This window comes from Schistocerca cancellata, chromosome 1 (genome assembly GCF_023864275.1).
Source record: "Schistocerca cancellata isolate TAMUIC-IGC-003103 chromosome 1, iqSchCanc2.1, whole genome shotgun sequence".
Taxonomy (NCBI): domain Eukaryota; kingdom Metazoa; phylum Arthropoda; class Insecta; order Orthoptera; family Acrididae; genus Schistocerca; species Schistocerca cancellata.
Window position 1 is genome coordinate 978,902,288 of NC_064626.1, and position 21,616 is coordinate 978,923,903.

Here is a 21,616-nt window from a genome sequence, read left to right on the forward strand (position 1 = left end):
AGAAGCTGTTAGCATAATCGGCTAAGAAAAAATCGTAGGAATAACACTGACAAGACGAAGGCCCAGAATGAGATCACATGTGCTCAAAAGTCAGCGGAATCCTACATGACACTAGAGGGATCAGTAGGGATTGAAAACTGTAGGAGAAGACAGAGACTGGAAGAGATACAACACGTAATTGTCAACTTTGAGTGCAAGTAGTACTCTGACATGAAGTGTCTGGTACAGGAGAACGTGGTATGCTGCACCAAACCAGTCAGAATACCGATGATATTGGGGTAATCTGTCAGGTTGGTTGGTAGGTGACATGGGATAGAAACTGTTTGGATGAAGGCTGGACCTTCGAAGATAGAAGAGAGAGAGAGATTGGGGAATTAATGGGAGCCTTTGTTTGGAAGAGAGAACAGGAAAAACGGGGTACATTTGAGGGAAGAGATAAAATGGACCAGTGATATAAATTTCCGATTTCAAGAGAATATATGGAATGTGTGTAGACGTAAAGTATGTAATATATGTTGTTACAAATACGGCCTCATACTATGTGCGGTTGAATTCGAGGTCGTGAGAAATGGAGAAGTATTCTATGTGAGAAGGGAGGAAGAGGTATAATTTGACTGCTAAATGATTATTGTAGGAGGGTGTAAAGATGCAGGAAGCATAACTGAGGGGTTTGCGAGGCATAGTAGAACGTTGCAAGAACAGAGATACAGGCTACCCTGTGGGCGAGGATAGGCCAGATCAAAAGGTTTTGTAGGTATGGAAGATGATGGAGGAATGTAATCCCGATGGTCGAGGGATTAGTATATTTAGTCTCTTGTGGTCTTTGTTTCAGGCATTTGTAAACTCCATATTATGTGAAGGTCAAAGCTATTTCAAAGCATATTGTTTTAGCAGGATTTATGTCTAGGATCAGTGGGTTCTCCAGGACTTGAACTGGCTGAGTTGGAGAGACTGCTGAGATTTCTGAGGTGGCAGCTGATGGCGAAGAAGACGACGTGTCCGGTGTAAAAGAGATAAGTAGCGGGAAGGGCCTGAGGCAGGACGGATTGGCGTACAGATGCTCAGCGTCATGGATCACACTCGCAGTGGGAAGGGTCTTCCTGGAGTTGCTGTTGTTAATGCTGACAGAGAACGTATTGTTGGATAGCTGAAAGATGAAACCAGAATGCCATCCGTGGTAAGAGCTTTATATTTGCTTAAGTATACAAAGTGAATGGATTTTTCGCTTATTCAGCTCTTGAAATGGATCATGTTCAGGAGATTGATATCGGAAGAGATGTTTGGCCAGAAACCGCGCTGTTTTACAGGAATGCGTAGATACTGGTTCCTCTGTTTATAAATGGGTAATTGGGTTAGTGAAGGGGTGATTACCTCCTGCCTCCCACTATCAACCATACGCTTCCGCGCAATTTATTTACGACTTGACGCTCTTGGACAGTCAATCAATACATTTACAGTCATAAACAATGAAATTATAAACAGCCAGTTCAATAAACTAAAGATAATAATCAAAGATTGATGTCCAATTTTTCCAACCACCCAGTTGCTTTATACTCAGCTTGAAGTACTCGTAGCTCTGATAGGGAGCTGGCGAAATCACTTAAAGGACAGTCTTGAATTACTTATGGCGCTGTCTGCGCCATCTCGTTCTAGTCACAGCCTGGAGTGTCTTGCCAATTTCAGCTGTAGAGAGAAATAGATATTCTTCCTGTTCCATGTGTGACACAGTTCCGTTCACAGCATGTGACATGAGGATGACTGAAGCCCAGAAGTCTGATGGTTGCATTCTACATTCTCAAGGAACTGCTGGGGTGAAGATGAATATTCCGATAGCTATGCAGCCACTGGAGTGATAGCACTGGATAACAGGATGATAGAGGGTCTAGTGGCTGGTTTTCAGCAGCGTTATAGAACCTTGCTGAATTATATCCTGTATTGGAAGAGGCTAATTTTTCTGTATTTTGTCCAGAGTCGAGCATGAAGTTGATGATTTCTCACATGAGGTCGAGTAATGTTGTTTCGCACTTGGAGCCACTGAACAGGCACAAGGAAAAACCTTACCAGATACATTGTGCAGGGTGTGCCCAAACTGAATACCCTCTAAGTGAATGTGGAAAGTATGAGCCGTACGGATGAACAGGAGTCAGTGGTTCTCAGAGTGTTTGCGACGTCTCTCTTCGATGTGTTAATTTTAGCAATAAAATATTACGACCTGTCGCATTTTCAACTGCTATTTCCGGAACATGGAACCGGTAGGTAAATAAGTAGGTGTAGATAACAGCTAGGTACCTCGGATTTGTATCCGAAAAGTTCTGTAGCGGTATCGCTTATATAAAACAAATGTCCATTAAGATCGTTGAATGCTACGTTCTATTAACTCCAAAGAGCGGGCATACAAGAGCGTAATAAACCGTCAGAGAATTACAAACCAAACACAGACATCATATCCTCTCCATTCTCTAAGAGGATTACCAGCTGAATGGAGGGTGCAACTACGTTGCCATTAGGAGCATACACAACGGGGTACATATTTTTCCATCTGGTCCTTTCAGCATTTGCTCAACATGGGCTCATTTCCACGTATGGCTGGAATGGATATCGTCGTGCTATAGAGAAATGTCAGCTAATCTTGGCACTGTGGTTCCTTTGCTGTTGTGAACTTCGTAGAAACGGCAGCTATGTAAGATATTTCATCTCTCATCACTTGCAGAAGTCATCTGCAAGTTTCTGTCGGTAACTGTACTGCTTCCTCAGGCCTGTGTGGTCGTAGCGGTACGGACAGTTGGGTACTACGTTCAGTTCTTTGTCAAAAAGAAAGAGCGCTGGAATCAAGGCAGTGTAGAGATCGCAGTTAGCTTGTATAAGAGGTCTAGAGTTTACCAGAACCTGAATGACAACAAAAGTAATGTTGAGGCACTCCTCTGTCATTGTGACCCTCCCGAAAACGTGTAATACGGGCGGCTTGCAAGGCTGGTGCATCTTACGTAAGAGGGGCGTTCAGTAAGGCAACACTTTTTTTCATGAAAGCTGGCTATTTGTAGTCAGAATTACAATACACTGCACTATTCCGCAAACCTTTGGGTGCAAAACCCTATTTTTCAACATTATTTCAATTCAATGAGAAGACCTGACGCCACTTTGATGTATGGGCGTACATATTCCTGCGGAGTATACCTTTCATTGGGCAAAAGAGAAGGACGTCTGCGACATACAGGCTGTACATTGGATTATGAGAAACACTCCCATGAAGTTTTGTCAGCCCCTCTGTGATGCGCAGACTGTTTTGTGGCCGTGTGTTATCATGGAGAATAAGAAGTTTGCTTGTTTGCTTTTTTGTGACGACGAACACGCCGAAGTCGTTTCTTCAATTTACTGAGGGTAGCACAAGACGCTTCAGAGTTGGTCGTTACTCCATGGTGGAGGACAGCACACAGAATAAGCCCTTCAGAGTCCCAGAAGATCGTCGTCATGATTTTACCGTCTTAGGATGTGGCATTGAACCGTTTCTTCGGAGGAGGGTCGTGGATACACTCTCTTCGGAGGAGAGGTGGTGCGGTGCCACTCCATGGATTGTTGTTTTGTTTCCTGTTCGAATTGATGAACCCACCTTTTGTCGCCAGTGACGATTTTCAACAAACATTGGTCATGGTTAGGCTCGAAATGTGCAACCAGTTTCGCACAAGTGGTCCTCCGTTTGGCTTTATTGTCTTCTGTTAGGCGGAGAAGAACCAAGTGGGCACACACCTTTGATTACTCCAATTGGTGGATGAGTGAGCCAGCACTACCTGCAGAGACTTCCAGTTGTGGAGTAAGGTGCTTGATTGTGAGTCGTCGATCGCCTAAAATGAGATTGTCCGCAAGTTCCAACATTGCAGGAGTCACAGCTGTGTGCGGCCGGCCAGCAGATGGGAGATGGGACAGTTTACGCGACCTTGGTGCAATGATGGCAGACGCTTTGTCCAACGACTCATGCTTATGTTCACTGACAAGTCCGCGTAGACATTCTGGAAGCACCAGAAGAAACTCGACTGCCGCTCTCTGCTTGTAACGCTCCTCCGTTAAATACGTCATTTTGAAGACTACATGTCGCGCAACCACCTATTGTAACTTCATGAAACTATATGGGCTGAAGCAGGAATATTTCAAACTGTCTCACACCAGATTCTGCATTTTTGCAACGGAGGTTGGCCGAGAAATGGAAAATGAGTTGCACTAGTTACTGAACGCCCCTGTATAACTACAAGTGTTGAAGCCACGTGACGAGATTGGGTTCCAGGTGTTATATAATTTAGTGTAATTGTTCACTGCGTTTTCTAATGGTGTGGTGGGACAGATGAGAGTGACTAGCGCATGCTTTGGCGTTCGGCAGACTGCGGCTGCAGGAGGAGGCTTGCGCGCTGTGGCGGCTGCGGCACCCCAACCTTTGCCAGCTGCTGGGCGCCAGCGCGCCGCAGGACTCCCCCGCCTTCCTGGTGGTGCAGTACTCGCAGCTGGGAGACCTCAACCAGTTCCTGCAGGAGCACCTGGCCGACACCGTCACCTCGCCGCCGCCCTCCTGCCGCGGCCGCACACTCAGGTACCGCCAGCAACAACCCGAAGCCCACACTTTTTGCTGTTTTATTTAAGGCAGAGCTTGTTGTTTATTTATTTATTTAACATGGCATTATGTTTAATGCACAAGTTCTCAAAGTTTTCCTATAACGGAACGCTTTGAGAATCCAGGTACTTTGACTGAACATGTTGTTTAATATGAAGGTTAATGAAAGTAACAAAATTTTCGAAACGAGGTAAACTTATATTATTCAGTGGTTACTTCAGTTTCAGATCATAAGTAATAACACAAAAATCATTATAAAATTCTAAAAATAAGAAAATTGTTCAAACAAATACGGCATGTTACTAATAGTCTTTCGTGCAGCACTTATTCACTCCCAACAGTACAACAATATTCCACGGAAAACAGTTAGGGAAACCCTGATCTAGCCAGCCATTCTCCACACATTCTAAGGAAAACGACGTGCCATGAAGGAATTAACCGATTGGGTCGGAAATCGGTAGATGTGATGTACATCTACAGACAGACAAATGATTATAATTCCCAAGAAAGTATTGGACGATTTATTCAAGAGAAAGAGCTTCACACATTGACCCAGTCATTAAAGCATTTTTACAGGTCCAGCCCTTAAGCGAGCAATTATTCGATTAGCATTGATTGATCGAGTTGCTGGATGTCCTTCTGACGGATGTCGTGCAAGATTCCGTCCAACTGACGAGTTAGAGCGTCGTAATTCCGAGCTGGTTGGAGGCCTGTGCCATAATGCTTCAAACGTTTCAGTTGCGGAGAGATCCGGCGAGTTTGCTGGCGAAGGTTGGACTCGGCAAGCACGAAGACATCAGTTGAAACTCTCGCCATCTGTGAGCGGGCGTTTACTGAAATATAAACCCAGGATGGTTTGCGATGAAGGATAGCAAAACGGGCGTAGAATATCAGTGTGATGCGGCTGTGCAGTATGAGTGCCGCGGATCGCAACGAAAGGGATCCTGGTGTGAAAAAAAAAAAAAATGGTACGCCAGATAATCACTCCTGGTTGTCGGACCGTATGGTGGGCAACAGTCAGGTTGATATCCTACCACTGTCTGGAGGCACTCCAGATATGTCTTCGACCTTTAATCTTATCGACTGGAGTAGAATTGCCTTAAGCGATGAGCCTTGCTTCGGAATTAACCACGATGACCACCGAGCACGTGACTCCAGTATCCCAGAAGCCAGAAGAACACCAATATGAATGTAGCCCGCCATATGGCCCGACAGCCAGGACTGGTGAACTGGGGTGCCATTTCATTTCACAGCAGATTCTCTTTGGTAGTCATCCGCTACACCATTACAGCACAACGGTATATCGACTGCATTGCCCAGTTTCGTTGCCCTTACTCCATCCATCCCAGGCTTACTTTTCAGCAAGATTAGGTCCGCCTGCACACGGTGAGGGTTTCTTTTGCTTGTCTTCGTGGTTGCCAATCCACATCTTGGAAAACAAGGTCGCCGGATCTCTCCTCAATTGAGAATGTTTGGAGAATTATGAGCAGGGCCCTGTAGCAAGCTCAGCTTTTGACGATGTAACACCCCAAATGGACAGAATTTGGCACGATATCCCTCAGAAGTACATCCAACGATTCTGACAATAAATGCGAAGCCGAATAACTACTTGCATATGGGACAGAGGTGTACCAATATATTATCGACTTGGTTAATTTGTGAAGTTCCTTCTCTTAAATAAATCGCCCAGTTTTTCTGAAGTTGTAATCATTTACTTGTCTGTACATGTACATCACACCTACCACTGTCCGTTGCATACAGGTAATTCCACCCTGGTGAGTGAATTTTTTTTTCGGAGTTTATTTTCTTGTGGCTTATAGACAAGGAAGTAAGGTTAAAGGAAACCCTACACCAGGAAACGTTTAATAGTGTCTGTTGTTATCGCTAGGGAAGGTAGGTTTGTTTAAAGAAAAGACGAGCTGCATTCGGTGACTTCAGTGCAGTCAATAAGATCGCGTTGTTTAGTATTTTCGCTTATTAGCGAGTGAATTGGTGGAAGGACAACTAATAAGACACATCCAGGAGTAAACAGTAGTGTTGTGTTCTTACATAGTAAAAATGATTGTGGGAGGTATTTTTGGTGTGCCAAGTTATTGGCTGTATTTTGAAAAGAGTAGAATTTCATTCGCGATGTTATATGAAAGAAAGGATTCCCTTTATAAATGCAAGGCTAGTATCTATGGGTCATGTCAATTGTTAACGAGAGAATGATGAGAAAATCGTACACTTTAAACCAATAAGAGGGATATAAATGAATCAGACAGCATGAAAGTGGTAGTGGATGTGACAAGAGAAAATGTGAATGAAAAACACTGTAAACAAGTAACAGCCAGTGTAACTGATGTTAACATTGCCAAACAACAAAGTAAAGGTAAAATAAATAGCTGAAAGCTGTAGTACTTACAGCAGGAAGAGAAACACACTTTATTACAGTTTACGAAAAGTGAATTTGAAATTCAAGGTGTGTTTGAACTGAGCACACTAGCATCAACTGATGTGAGAGAACCATTGATATTCAAAGAGAAGTGCACCAGAACACAAGTAATTAAGAGAGTAGAAAAGACAGTGACGTGATTGGTTGAATAATATAAAGAGAACGGATGCATTAGCCTTACAGAGGGAAACTGGATCCCACTGGGAAAGGCGCCGTTCTAAATTGCAGAATACTGACTTCTTGTTAGAACTACAATAAAAAAATGGTATTGGTGAATGCAAGCATAGTCCCTACATCAAATATATGGCTAATTTTCGTGCTTGTAAAGATAATCCCCGTCTACAGGCACTGGCGGGCACATCGGTACCAATGGAATGCCGTTTCAGCCTCTCTGAATGGCGTCATTGGTCACGTTATGGAGCCAGCACACCATTTTCCCACCCATTGGCAGTTTTCGTTGCCTGGAGCCGCTACTGCTCTGTCAGGTAGCAACTGTATTGTCTGAGTGCACCCAGTTCCAAACTTACCACAAATGAAAAATCGCTAGCGTTACCGGAAATTGTACCTGGGTTGTTCGCATGGCAGTCGGCCGCGCTGAACACTCAGCTACGGAGGCAGTCAATGTCCATCCTTAGTGATATCTTAAGTGCTGTCTGTACTGCCATCGAACGTGGAACTTAACTCGCGAATCATCTTTGCCTTTCCTTATGATTATGAAACGTCGTTTGATTTTAGTAACAGTATACCTGGAGTTGTTAAATACACTCAAAGGCTAATTCTTATTTAGTCTTTCTTCCTACAGCTATCTTTCTATTCTATTTGAAATACACTTGACAGGTCTCCTCTCCACAAATACCTAGGCGTATTAGAATTTTTGCAGCGCATGAAATGCATACTTTCATAGAGACCTACGTAGGCATAGTCAACTTTACCACTCATGTACTGCCTATGTCAGCCATACCACCAAGACCTGCCCAGAGTGGTTAACAAGTCGATATACACTCCATGCCAATTTGACGTTTGTTGTATGCGTCATCATTATAAAGCAATTTTAATAACTGCCATATCAAGAAGGCGGCATAAAACAAACGTCAAACTGGCAGCAAGCGTACTGCGTGTATCGATAAGCAAGTGATTATCATTTCCTTACAATCCCACTAAGCAGCTAGGAGTAACACTACTTACATTCTGCATACAATGAAAGCTTACACATTGGGTTCCTGATTTAAATACCGCATTTAAATATTGGCTCCTAGAGATATTCGTATTAGACTCCCTGCAAGATTTTTGACAAGCAGATCGAGGTCCATCGAGACTGCGATTTATCGTTTCGCCGGAATGGTGCTCGCTCTTGTCGGGATCCCACGACTTGCTCGCAGATATGGAATCCATGCGACAAGGAGGGCATGCTCAAAACCATGAATGATCCCAACGACCCCACAAGCGACCGTATAGGATTTTTGAGGCACGTTCCGTACCTCCATACCTCCTCTCCGAGCGCCACGGACTTTCAGGGCGTCTACTATTCCCGCAGCTTTCCTTGACGTGGCAGGAGACGGTGGTGCACCGACAATGGTGCGCCTAACGACAACTTTTGATAGAGGGCTGACAACACGTCATCCTTTATGATGATCTCTGGTTGTGTGTGCAGCATCACGAAGGTCGTACCCGTGTGTGGAGGCTCCCCGAAGACTGAACGTTTCCAGATTCTGTTTGTCGATCTCATACGGGTCCAGCACGTAATGTGAAGGTACAGAATGCCAGTGACCAGACAACACGATCGCGTCTGGTTTGCAAGGTCGATAATCTCGACAACAGCCGTTCCAGTTCAGGTCAGTGGCTTTGTCCAGTCTTCGACGTCTCTGCGACGTTGTCTCTCACGAATAAAACGCAAGACTGCATATAGGTCGTGCAATCCTGACCTTATTCGTCACAGAGGATGTTCGGTTGTTGTCCTTGCTAACTTGTTGTCCAGATCCCTCACCCACTGGAAACATCTGGTCGTGGATTCTGGGGAGAAATGACATACCACTACTCACCAACCACTGTAATTGGTGAACTCTGGCCTGATATGGAAGCATGATGTAGTGATGTACTCGAATTTATCACCCAGGCTCAGTTCAGTTCGATACCTGTCTGGGATACAGCGATTTTTGCCATAGGTGAGAGCTCCGTTATTAGATTTTACGTCCATTATAGCCTCAAACCATGTTTAATGATGGCTTCTTCCTGCCATAGTTTATTTGTTACACGTTATATGTGTGTATGTCTGGGATCTCCTCCCAAACCCTGGACAGTTTCACCCAAAATTTGCAGACAGAAAACAGGCCTCACAAGTATCAACACTGTAGGGTTTATAACTTCTTAATTCAGATAGGAGCAGAGTGGTGGGCGTAAGGGTGTCCTACATGACAGGCATGTTTTTTAGGAACAATACTGGCCTGCCAAATGGACCTGCTTCACATAGCAGACTACATGTTAGGTGCAACAAATAGTCATCTGGACCGCAACAAGTAGGCTGCTCTGCATGGCAGGTGCGTTGTGCTGGATGAGTATAGGCCTGCTTATGGACACAGAGGGGGCGGAGAAGGAGACGAAGAGAGAGATAGCTAGAGTAAGGAGGAGGACACAAGCGGATAGAGGTGGGAGGATGAGGTGGACAGAAAGAGGAAGGAAGAGGAGGACACATAGGGGGAGGACTGTTCAATGTGTGTGTCAAATGCGTTTGCAGGCAAAGCTTCAGGGAAAAGACAATATACACAACAAATAAAATGTCGTTATTCGCTACCGCTACTAATATTGGAATTTATTTGGTATGCACTGTAATTGCTAACCAGCAGCCTATGTGGCTGTTTGTGGAAGGCAGCGTTCCTATCAGTTGAAATGTTATTTTGTAGTTGTATGACGTGGTTATGATTAACTGTAAGCCAAGTAAATTGTTTATAAGAAGTTTCATCTTTGTTAACAATGTGAATCTGCGCTGCATGCAGAACTTCGTAAAGGATAAACAACGAGGCCTACTTTGGGCAATCCGTTTTCTGCGAAACAATGCACCATTGTCTGAAGCATTATCGAGACATTACATTATAAAAGAAATGTATTCAAGAAAGTGGATCTCTATAACCGTATTCACTTAGTTTTGTTTACTTTCCCGTGAGATAGGAAGACGAATAGCACATATTAAATGTTGGAATACTCCCACAAGTGTATCTATAGCTCTTAATAATACGGGCAGCTGCAACGGTTTCTCCCCATGCTGTCTACTTTCGAGTTTTCGAACGGCTTTAGCCCCATTTTTCCATTTGTAGACGTTCGCTCATGTACGGGTTAAAAATTTCAAACACCTTTATTTGAATGTTGGAAATATGCTTTTTCCAGCTTTAAACAGATCGCTTCTACCGACGGGTCATGAACACCAGATGATGTAAATATAGTTTATTGAAACAAGTCATGTCTTTGAATAAAGATTTGTAATAGTCACAGCACTCCTTCTTATTCAACATACAATACTTCGACTGCGGATGGCCTGCATACAAAATGTTAAGTTCTTATTATATTCTTCGGGTATGTATATCAGATGCGAGCGTAGTAAGATGTCGTTTTCTTTATTTTCTGATAGAAAAGAATTGAACTAATGGACAGTGGGTCGGTCGAAGGACACATAGTCATCTATTTCAGTTTTTCTAATTTTGTTCTCGTTATTCTCATCAATGCTCTTTCGACGAATCATTTGATTAACTGAAACACTCACCTCTTTTCTGTCTTCATTGTCTCTCAACCTAAATTCATTCAATCTTCATTATTTGCTATCAGTTGTGGTCATTAATTCTCTCTGACTTAAGAAAAATCTCAACGACACTGTTATACAATGTGTAGAGAATTTATTAAAAATAAAAAAGTTAATTAGAATGTGAGAACGTGGTCTAAATACGGCTACTAACACACACAGGCACACTAATGGAACAACGACACTGGAGTGGTACTGCTGCTATGTCAAAAGATAAGCATCACCATTCGTCAGTTGACAACTCCAGTGGTCAATTGGAAAAGCGCATCTATGAATTACTTCGCCCACGATATAATTTTCTTCAAACGAATTTTCTCGTTAAAAGCAGGCAAAGGTTTATGATAAAGGTATATTACGGCTTTTTTTTTACAAGTTTCGTGCATAGAGCAGAAGTTGAGAAGATGAACATATAAACTTTTGGTTAAGAATTCCATCAACGGAATGAGAGAGAACTAAAGGGGGGGGGGGAGGGCAAGGAGAAACTGAAATAGAAATAAATGAAAGCAGGTTGGTATTAAATATCCTGAAGACGTCGGGGATGTGGAACATTGGGGATGTGAAATATCGCTACCCATTTGTCTGCTAAGCGACGGCCATAAAAGGGAAATTTAGTACAATATCACAGTAGGCAACGCAAAGTCGGAAACAATAATGTGTACAACAATTGTAGAGAATTTGCAACAAAGTTAGTGGGACGTTGCACAAAGTAAATAACTTCACAACAACATAGATGAGTTATACTTTCTTCTCTGCAATGTACCTGTTGATACCACATTAAAGCCATGATGCCTATTTTTGTGGAAAAGTAAAATTTACTAACTAAGAGGAATTTCAGTTTATATTCTAGCGAATATTAGCACAACTCTTTATGACTGGTGACACCTTCCATAAATATAATTAATGACGTTTGTACATAGGGATAGCTGTTAGAAGCAGTTACTATTTGCAGTAAAATCATTACATTCACTAACCTTTCAACTGGTATCATGTTTTCCACTTGACGGTCCATAGGCAGATTTACAATACAGAACGGCATCCACCGACTCACCCAAGCATGCTAGTTAAGCTGCATGTATCGCTAGAAAATTTTAATATAACTTTTTCCATGGCTGTTTTTCTGTTGCAGCTACGGATGCCTGATATACATGGCTACTCAAATTGCAGCTGGGATGAAGTATCTAGAATCTCACAATTTTGTTCACAGAGACCTGGCAGCAAGGTTCGTAGACATAATTGCATGTGGAAACTGAATGACACCGAATACATTTGCTATCAAGTTACTCCTCACTGCATATTCTGTTCGCTTTATTTCAGAAACTGTCTCGTCGGTCTGTCCTATCAAATAAAAATTTCTGACACAGCTATGTGTAGAAATATCTACGCTGGCGATTACTACAAGGTAGATGAATGGGCGTTATTGCCCATAAGATGGATGGCCTGGGAAAGTATTCTAATGGTAAGGGTAGAACAATTGCATTCGATTCTTACGCACAAAAAAAAAGTTTCTAGCTCTCACATGAATGTATCGAATAGGATTTTTCCCATATTTTAACGAAGCCATCAAATACTCTTACTGTGGACCATATACATTAAGCTTTCGGACATTATTTTCAAATTCAGTGAACGGTAAACTTCATTATTCTAGTCAATAACAAACTCCACAGTCAGATATATGAGTCAAAAACTCAGAGAACAGCTGGAGAAATTTGTGATGTTTATTCCGCGTGTGTATCCTTACACTTTACTAACAGTGAACTGGAGAAATACTGTAGAACATCCACAATTTTGTGCTTTCTATTTGTAAATGGACAAATTTATCTTTAAGTTTACTTCATCGATACAGAAATACAACAGGTGTGCGGACATGTAATCTTAGGATTTCATTAAAACCCAAGAAAAATTAATTACTGTACTGCATATTAATAATTATGAAGACTATATTCTGCTATGGAATTTTACAGGAGACATTAACAGCAAAGTTGAACCCTGTAAGTTATCACTGTTTGAGCATGTCACCTACAACGTTACTCCTTTGCAGAAATTTTAGTTGACTGTAATCGTGTATACTAATGGAAATTAACTAGCCAATATTTTGTCTCCTTAAGGGTCACGTTTTGAAAAAGAGTCCAACAGTTAATGCAGCAGTAGTCGAGCCAACAGAGTTATATGAACCAGCAGGAGTATGATTCGTGGTCCTACGATTAAATACGATCTGTAGCCTAATTAGGGAAAAGTAATTCCAAGTAGATATAATGAAAACTAATTACAGCAAGTGATTTATTAAATACTAGAATTAGAAATCGGTTTGGAAAACCGAACACGAAAGCAACAGCATACATTAATAACAAGTATATATATTACTACGGGTATATTCACTAAATTATATAGGAAAGGGGCAGTGCTACTTCAACGTAAATAAATGCTTATAAGAGTAGTGGTATATATAAAAGAAAGTATTCGTGATCATTTTGATTGAAGTAAATGATTGTGGGTTAGTTGGTGACGTCAGGTCTCTGCCTCCAGAGCTCATTCTTTCAGCCCGAAATGTGTAACCAGTGATTTGAAGAAGACTTGGCTCAGAGGAAGACTCCAGCGGTAGGATTAAAATTACGACAGTTGAAGAGAATATTGGTATAACAAACTACTCTGAAACTTTTACATGAGTGGAAAAACGGATTTATGAAAGTGCTTCCAGGCAACACGTGACTCTCTTTCATGTACCTCTCACAACGCCGAAGAGAGAATATTTCTCTACGAATTTTCGCTGCCGAATGGAGAATGAAAAATGTACTTTTAAAATCATAGTTCTAGGTATCTTGGTTGTCTCTTGATGCTATACAGTAATAATAAACATCAAAAAAATAATTGTAATAACTGTAATGATTTTTCAGGGTAAGTTTACTACAAAGAGCGACGTTTGGTCCTTTGCTGTTACGCTATGGGAAATACTAACATTTGCTAGAGAGCAGCCTTTTGAAGAGCTGTGTGACGACAAAGTAATAGAAAATGTGTCGCACATTTACCAAGACGATGGACAGCAGGTAATGTTCATAGTATCCCTACCGTAAATCTCTGTACGTCGTAGATACAGCTATCAATTGTAGCAAGGGACTGAACGATACGCCTTCATTAAACTGCTACATTGTTTCAGATGTTCCTACCTCCACCAAAGAATTGCCCCAAAGAAATATATGACCTGATGTGCGAATGCTGGCAGAGGAACGAATCCAACAGACCAAACTTCCGAGAGATTCATCTGTTTCTACAACGGAAAAACCTTGGTTACGAACCGGACATGAATTGAATTGTTAGCATCACAGACTAATTTTAGAGCTTGAGCTAATGAAATTATCAGTACGTGCCTAGAAGGGAGGGTAGTGTAATTTACTGCATGTACCCTCTTTTTGACAGATTAAGCTTGAAGTTTTACTGGAAGAACTGTGAAGTTTCTGCTCAAGCAATATGTGATAAAGCACTGGTGGAAGAATAAGTCGATAGACAGAGATAGTCATGCCATATCATTCATTTTCTTTCGTTTCAAAGGGAGTGTAAACACTATATCATTAACAACATAATTGTCAGTTCAGGGCTTAAAAGATATTCTATTCATGAAACAGATCAATTTCACATATCACACGTTTATAAGAGAAACAGTTTTCAGGTGATGGGCTGTTATAACAGAGAAGTCAGAGAAGTGGTGGTTGAGAGTACTACGTAGACTACTTTCGAGTTGGAATATTGCAGAAGTTTAGAAATGGTATTTTTGGATTTTGTGGATGATAATGAGTGTCAGAATTTTCGCCGTGGCGCTAGTAAATAATACTGGATCCCTCCATTAATGGGGGAAAATGCCAAGTTTCCTTAAAAACTTAGACAATACTTGTGACTTGTGATGGAGTGATCAACATCTTAATTTTTTCTCTGACAGATATTTAGCATCAGTAAAATTAGTAATGATTTGTTAAGTTTTAGCTAGCGATATTTTATAACAAGCTCATTTTGTACGAAATCATCTTTAAGCACAAGAATTTCATATCACTTCTTCTTTTTGCAGTTTTGTTTAATTGAGAGTCTTAAGAAGACTATGACTGATATAAAATGTAAATTGTTCTTATGTTTCCACATGCTACTGTCTCTTTCTTATTTCCTCATACTATTCGTAACAATCTTTGTGCCTTCCGTCTTAGAATGTGACAATACGGATTTTGCATGGTTTGTAACAGTGCTTGAATAATGGGTTTTAACTCCAATGTATAGTCTGTTGAATATTCACTTGATTATATATTTCCTAGCCCATGTTATTTTTGTATGTCTGGAACGTTTGTTATTTCTAATTGTACAGCAAACGTATCTACTGGTGTAAAAAGTTGATGTAATTCATTTTGATAATTTTGGAACAGTAAACTTTGAATCATGTTGAAAGAAGCTAACACCTTGCATTCCTCCAGTCTCCTGCTGCATTTAAGTGACTCTGAGTCAAATTCCGTTTGCTGAAGCCCAGTATTTATGGCATAAATTATTAAATGATTTGTTGAAATATTGGTCTGCGTCATAAGGAACCATATCTTACTGCTTTGAGATTGCGAACAACCGCTTTATGTACTGTGTCCCTTTTACAGATTTGTGAAATTCATGCACCTTTTAGAAAAGTTTCTGGGTAACAGTGAACTGTACATAGACTATAATTTATCAACGAATTCATTTTTTCGTAGTTAGCTGACTAGAATAGTGAAAACAATTCAAACAACGATGAACTGTATGTGTAGTTATACATGGCGTAGAAAAATTGTGTGGAGATACGTATCCGGATGTTCAGCATGATTACCTTGGGGCAGGCCATGCAGATTTTTCAGTCTAATCCTACGTACAAAATAGTACTCCTATAAAGCAGATTATTTTGTGACTATTGTTTGATGAAAGTGGCTATGGATAAACAAGAAAAGCAGTATTGTGAGAAATCTATAAAATTAAAAAGACATGAAAGTTATAAACACATAGAAGGTAGGATAAAAGAAACTGAACGGACGCAACAATGATAATATTACATAAAATTCAAGAAACAACAATAAAACTAGCAGTATTAAATACCAGATAACATTTTGTAAGTCATATTGATACATAGTTATGGTTAGGTGGAAGAGGAACGAACAACAGTATTTAGATGCAGGACCACTGGAAACAGCTAGATTGAAACAATGCAAAATTATTTTATTAAACTGAAGGTGAACAAAATTTTTAAGAAATCAGTAAAGGAAAACAATATTATACGTGTAAAGTAATGACGAAATGTATGAAACAAACGTAGCAGACTTCATGAAAGAATCAATCATATTATATGAAAGAGCACTGACAAACATTACATATTGGGTGAAATGTAGTAAATATTAATGTTAAAGAATGTTTATGGCATTCAACAGCAACCAGCTACACTTTGGATTTGGTTCATTTTACTTAAGAAAGCACCGTTGCCTGCTTCAAAGTTATAAATTCATCAGCAGACGGCTTATGTGCTTTTATAACAATTCATGGTAAGTTAATTTGGAGGTGTGTTGCCGTAGGGTAAACAATTTTTTTAGGCAGAAAAGCAACTTTAGTGACATGCACCATGTATTTTGACTCACTTATCTTGAATAAAAACACATAAAATTTAATTATAAGGTAAATGAATGTCGGAGATGCTATGCTATACATATAAGGCACAAACGTAAGGTATTCGATGAAAAGGAGGCACATATCACTGACGAATTAGATTCAGACTGCTATTTTAGAATGAATGTGTCATTTTGGAGGAAAATATAACGTATCATTGATAGGTCTACAACACTTGTAAATTAGGCTAACAAAATTATTTTTGAAGTTGTAAAAAGACGTCTTCCATTAAATAGTGATGTCAACAGGACAGAACAAATCTGTTATAAGTCTAGTGCAATAAATGTGAGTACAGTGAGTACAGAAGTAACAGTCACTATCATTTGGTAAGTAACTCAGTACGAAAACAGAAGTTTTATTTGCAGTTGAGTACGACTAATAGCTGTGGAAATGGATTATTCACGAAGGAGCATCGGAATATGTCGAGAATAGATAAAAAGCTAATTATGAAGTAAGAGATAGAATGAGGGCAAATGAGACGATGACAGATGGAACTAAAAGAATATCAAGTGGTATGAGCATTTGTTGAAATGCCAGACCATCAGTAGTCAAAGAAACAGTGCACAGCAGACACTTCATAAAAGTGCACACGTACCAGCAGTTACAGATTATAATTACAATGAGATGGCGTAACCAGCACAGCAACAGTGCCTCTAACGTGACATTAGGGGTCAAAGTTATGTTAAGCTTCGTCTTCGGCGTGTGAAAAACTGACGTGTTCTCATCATTGCAAATTCCAGTACATCTCAATAACGGCAAAGGGTGCAACCTAAACGAATGAATTCGTCGAAATGGATGGTAAAATCGATCTCGGGGACTGGTTTAGTTCAGTGGCTCCCAAACTTTCTGAGTGCATGAAGCAAGATCGAAATCAAATGTCAATCTACACCCCCCAAAAAACGCTGCCATATAAGGAAACTTTAGATATAAAAAGGAAAATAACATTCTTTTTTTAAAAGTGACGAATAATTAATGGCTGGTGAAGTGGTTAAAAACCCACGAGCTTTTAACCAAGTACACTTCGATCATTGTCAAATTGTGTGTGGTTGCTGCTGCCGTCTTTATAGAGCCGTGCTACCTCCTCTGACATCCGTACCCTAAATATCTAGAAGTAACGTTCGCCCCAATTATGTCCTACAAATAACACCTACAAAGTGTCTCTGTATCGATCTGTGGCGACCACACTAATCTTACTGACTTCCAGTTCAATCAAGCAGTGAGACAAGTCTCGGGAAAGATCAGAACAACTCCCACGCAGTGGCTACCCGTTTGGAGCAACTTGGCACCTTCCCAGACTAAACGTAAATCTCAGCTTCAGAAATGTTCTAATAAGCCAGCATTACATACTGACGCCGATTCTGTCCAACTTACCAACGAAAATATGGAATTAAAATTTAAATTAAGAAATCCCCCACTGAGAACAGCAATGCAGCTTTGTAAAATTACTACAGATTAACATTGGCGATCACAATGGAGACAGGAGTTCAGAAATTCTAATCACATGAAAGATCGTACAATGAAGGTCGCTGGTTTCGACCAGAATAGAAGAATAAGTCTCATCCTTTACCGAATGCTGTTCACCCAGTACAGAATTCTGTCCTCTGGACTGTGAATATACAGTAAATTGCCGTACCAATGGAGAATGGCCAAAAATCTTTCACCTGGAAAGTATGAAGCTAAAGAACAAACAATCTTCCACATAGACCTTGAATGCCCAAATACTCGGTCTAAAGGGTCGCAGCAAGAAATCCCGATCTTACGCCTACATCATTGGATTGGCCGAGAACCAGTGTTTGAGATATATTTGTATTCCTATTTTAAATTTCTATTTTTACCCATATCTTACCATGTTTGCATAACTTCTGTTCGTTATACATTACGTACCTGTTATTGGAAAAGCAATGAGTAATGTTCATACGAAAATAAAATACACAATTAAACGTATACCAGCTGGACGTCACTGGTGCCCCCTCCAGGTAAAAGGCGATGTTGAGATTACAAGAGTGCAACACCCCGTTTAACCTTCCGAAGCCCTGGTACCAACCTGTGCTTTGCTGCAGACATCCTCTGTACTGGGGGTGTTGTCAGAAATTTTTATCTCAATCTATACTCTTATTGCCGTATTCCGAAAAATTTGGAAATTTGTGGTAAGGACTATGGGACCAAACTGCTGAGGACATCGGTCCCTAGGCTTACACACTAATTAATCTAACTTAACCTAGCTTACGCTTAGGACAACACACGTACCCATGCCCAAGGAAGGACTCGAACCTCCGGCGGGGGAAGCCGCGCGAACTGTGACAAGACACCCCAGACCGTGCGGCTACCCAACGCAACCATTGGATCATATAATAATAAATGTCCCACTGCTCGCAACTCGTTGTCGTTTTCCATAGAATGTTCCGCTACCGCTGATTTTTCGGGATACTATAGGTGGACCCACCACTCGTGTTCCATGCGGCGCTGTCAATAGCGCGCAAAGTATGTCCGACGTAAGACTGTTCTTGCACACATGGTATTTTGCATGTTCCTGGTCTTCTTAGAGCTACATTACCTTTCACAGGCCCCAAGAATTTTGCTGGAGGCCTGGAGACTGAATCAATTTTATGCTTTCTCGGGAGCCATCTACCGTCTTTTGTTCCTGAACCACAGACCAGTAAAAAAGTTTTCTTCTCGGGAACGCACTGTTCTGAGGACCTTTCAACGCATCCCGGGAAATCCGTTTTAGAAGCCGAAAGAACCGATCTATTTACGGAAGGTATTCCAAGAAAACGGCTACAATAACCGACAAATTGTCTAAGCCATTCCACTGACAACTCGTAAGCAGAAGCCCTGCTGGAAGAACGCAAGGAAGCTTGAGCTTTTTCCATTTGTGGCTCAGCAACAGGAAAGATTAGCCGGTTGTTACAAGAGTCATAAAACCGACTGAATCCCCAGGCATCGAGAAAAAATTCGACAACTCATGAGGCTTGTGAAAGATGATATAAATCTCAGAACCAGAGGAACATATAAAATACCGTGTATTATTTCGGACTGACTGTGCCAGCTATTGAACAGTGTCGCGCGGAACACGAGTGGTAGTTCCGCCTTCGGTATCCTCAGAAATTAGCAGTAGGAGAAATTGCTGTGGAGGACGGACACCGAATTGCAACCGACGAGACATCTGTTATTAAATGGATAAATGGGTTTTCTGTATAGCGTAAAAAAAGTGATTGAGATAAAAATTTGTGACAACCTCCTCAATAAAGACGGCGGTCTGCAGTTAAGTACGGTTTGGTACCCTGCCATCAGAAGGCTGAAACGGACGGCCCGGTCTTGCAGCCACAATATCGTCTTACATGGCGCCGTACTGAGCACCAGCGATAGAAAAGGAGGAATCACGGCCACATAAGGACTGCAGCAGCCACTATTCGACAGTCATCACTTGAAAATTTCCAATGAACTCTGTTCCAAAAGCTTCTGGGTTTTACACAATTTAACCATGATTAATTATTTCTCACTAGAAAAAAGGAATTCTTTTTATTTACCAATCTAAAACTGAGGTCTGCCGCAGACACAGCAAATGGATGCACTTCCTACAGCTTCTAGGCCACGTTCGGATCAAATATATTAATCGCAAAATCCACTCCAGCACCTAGCATCCCACACATTAATCACCAGCCCATTTATCATGCTGCACCGCTACGTCCGTATTCCACCATCTCTGCACCCTCATGTTTATCCATCCCCACCCGCCTGAATTTAAGCCAACTTCAAACGCGCAACGATGAAATCCGTCCCATTATATACTCCTCTTTGCAACCTGAGTCGCAACGCTCCATCATCCTTGCATTTTCTTCTCTCACCCTACCACCACATCCATGACGTATAGTCGCTACCCGCTATTCCACAGGGTCCCATGGTCACACTCGTCATTTGGCATTATCATGAATATGAATATTTTATGCACGACCAGGATCAACATTATACCTCATCGTCATTAACATTATTTGAGTCAATATATTTTAACCGTAACATAAAATCAATAAAACGTTGAGTTCCGTAAGTATTGTTCACCGATGTGTTTTCTTTAAAATATATTTCTGTCATATGTTTCTTATGTATTTAAACATTTTTTTAACATGTGTAACTTTTGGATCAAAAGCGGCTCTATCCGATGGAAATCAGGCGCTTCGTGGATAACTGAAAAAACAACAACGAAAAAAAAAACTACAACAGTCACCACTTGACAGTAGCCGAGGGGCACTCGCCCAAAATTTCTCAGGCAAATCGATAGAATTTTATCTGTATATATCTCCACGAAACTATGTGTTCGTCCATAATCCTCACGTGAATAAAATCTTTTTGGTTACTAGGCAATGTCATTTTGAAACTAAATCCACAAATGAAACTGAAGTTTCGACTTTCATTGCAGCGGTTCTTTTAAGGTCGTCTGACCTTGTTTCAAAGGATCGCCATGTCCATATACCGTCCTATTTCTACCGTCACGTGACAACCGAAGACAGTTTCTTGGCCGTCACTGGGCCGTTCAGAGTCAAGATGCCTCTGGAGCAATGACTGTAGCGCAGGCAGTTAATGCCTGAGCTACTTTACCAGACGACTTGGATGCCGTAGCAAATCGACGTCTTATGCCTAAGGGCAGCGATTTCCTGCAGCAAGATGTCGGCAGCGCACGGCGGCGTGTTTACGTTGATGTATGCGGGTGCTGTGGAGCTGCTGACTGGCGAATCCTGTGTTATTCGCTTACCTTAGGCGAAAGCTGTCAGCAACTTTTGCAGGCTAAGAGCGGCCGTTCGATCTAAGATCTGTATTGGTCCGTGAAGGATCCCATAATGCGTTTACGAACTCCAATGTGATTATGGAGGCGTCTGTGTTTGCGAATCCGAGATTAGCACTCGTGTCGGGGACTGATCGCCACGTAGGTGGCAATAACCGAACAATATCTAGATTGCGGCTGACACATCAATTTTCAAGATATCCGCGTGCTTGCCTGGGATCCATGGAACCAGCAACCGAGTGTAAGGGAAGCCTTTGGAATAAACGCCTCAACAGCACGAGAAGAATGGATGGCTAAAAGCTGCCGACCGCCTGGCTGCCAGCCATCCCAGTCCAACAGGCGTGTACTCTTCGGCCTGTAGCTCATCAAGAC

The 21,616-nt window shown here is 41.3% G+C and overlaps 1 protein-coding gene across 1 annotated transcript in view; it reads left to right on the forward strand.

Annotated features, from left to right (window-relative positions):
• LOC126088454 (discoidin domain-containing receptor 2-like) overlaps positions 1-15,243 on the forward strand; it is a 764,950-nt gene extending 749,707 nt beyond the window's left edge. Inside the window, exons 15-19 of the mRNA XM_049906599.1 lie at positions 4,370-4,576; positions 11,945-12,037; positions 12,133-12,274; positions 13,710-13,859; positions 13,970-15,243. Of these exons, the coding sequence (XP_049762556.1) occupies positions 4,370-4,576; positions 11,945-12,037; positions 12,133-12,274; positions 13,710-13,859; positions 13,970-14,122 (745 nt within the window). The 3' untranslated portion in view covers positions 14,123-15,243. The remainder of the gene's footprint in view (positions 1-4,369; positions 4,577-11,944; positions 12,038-12,132; positions 12,275-13,709; positions 13,860-13,969) is intronic.
• The last annotated feature ends 6,373 nt before the right edge of the window (positions 15,244-21,616 follow it).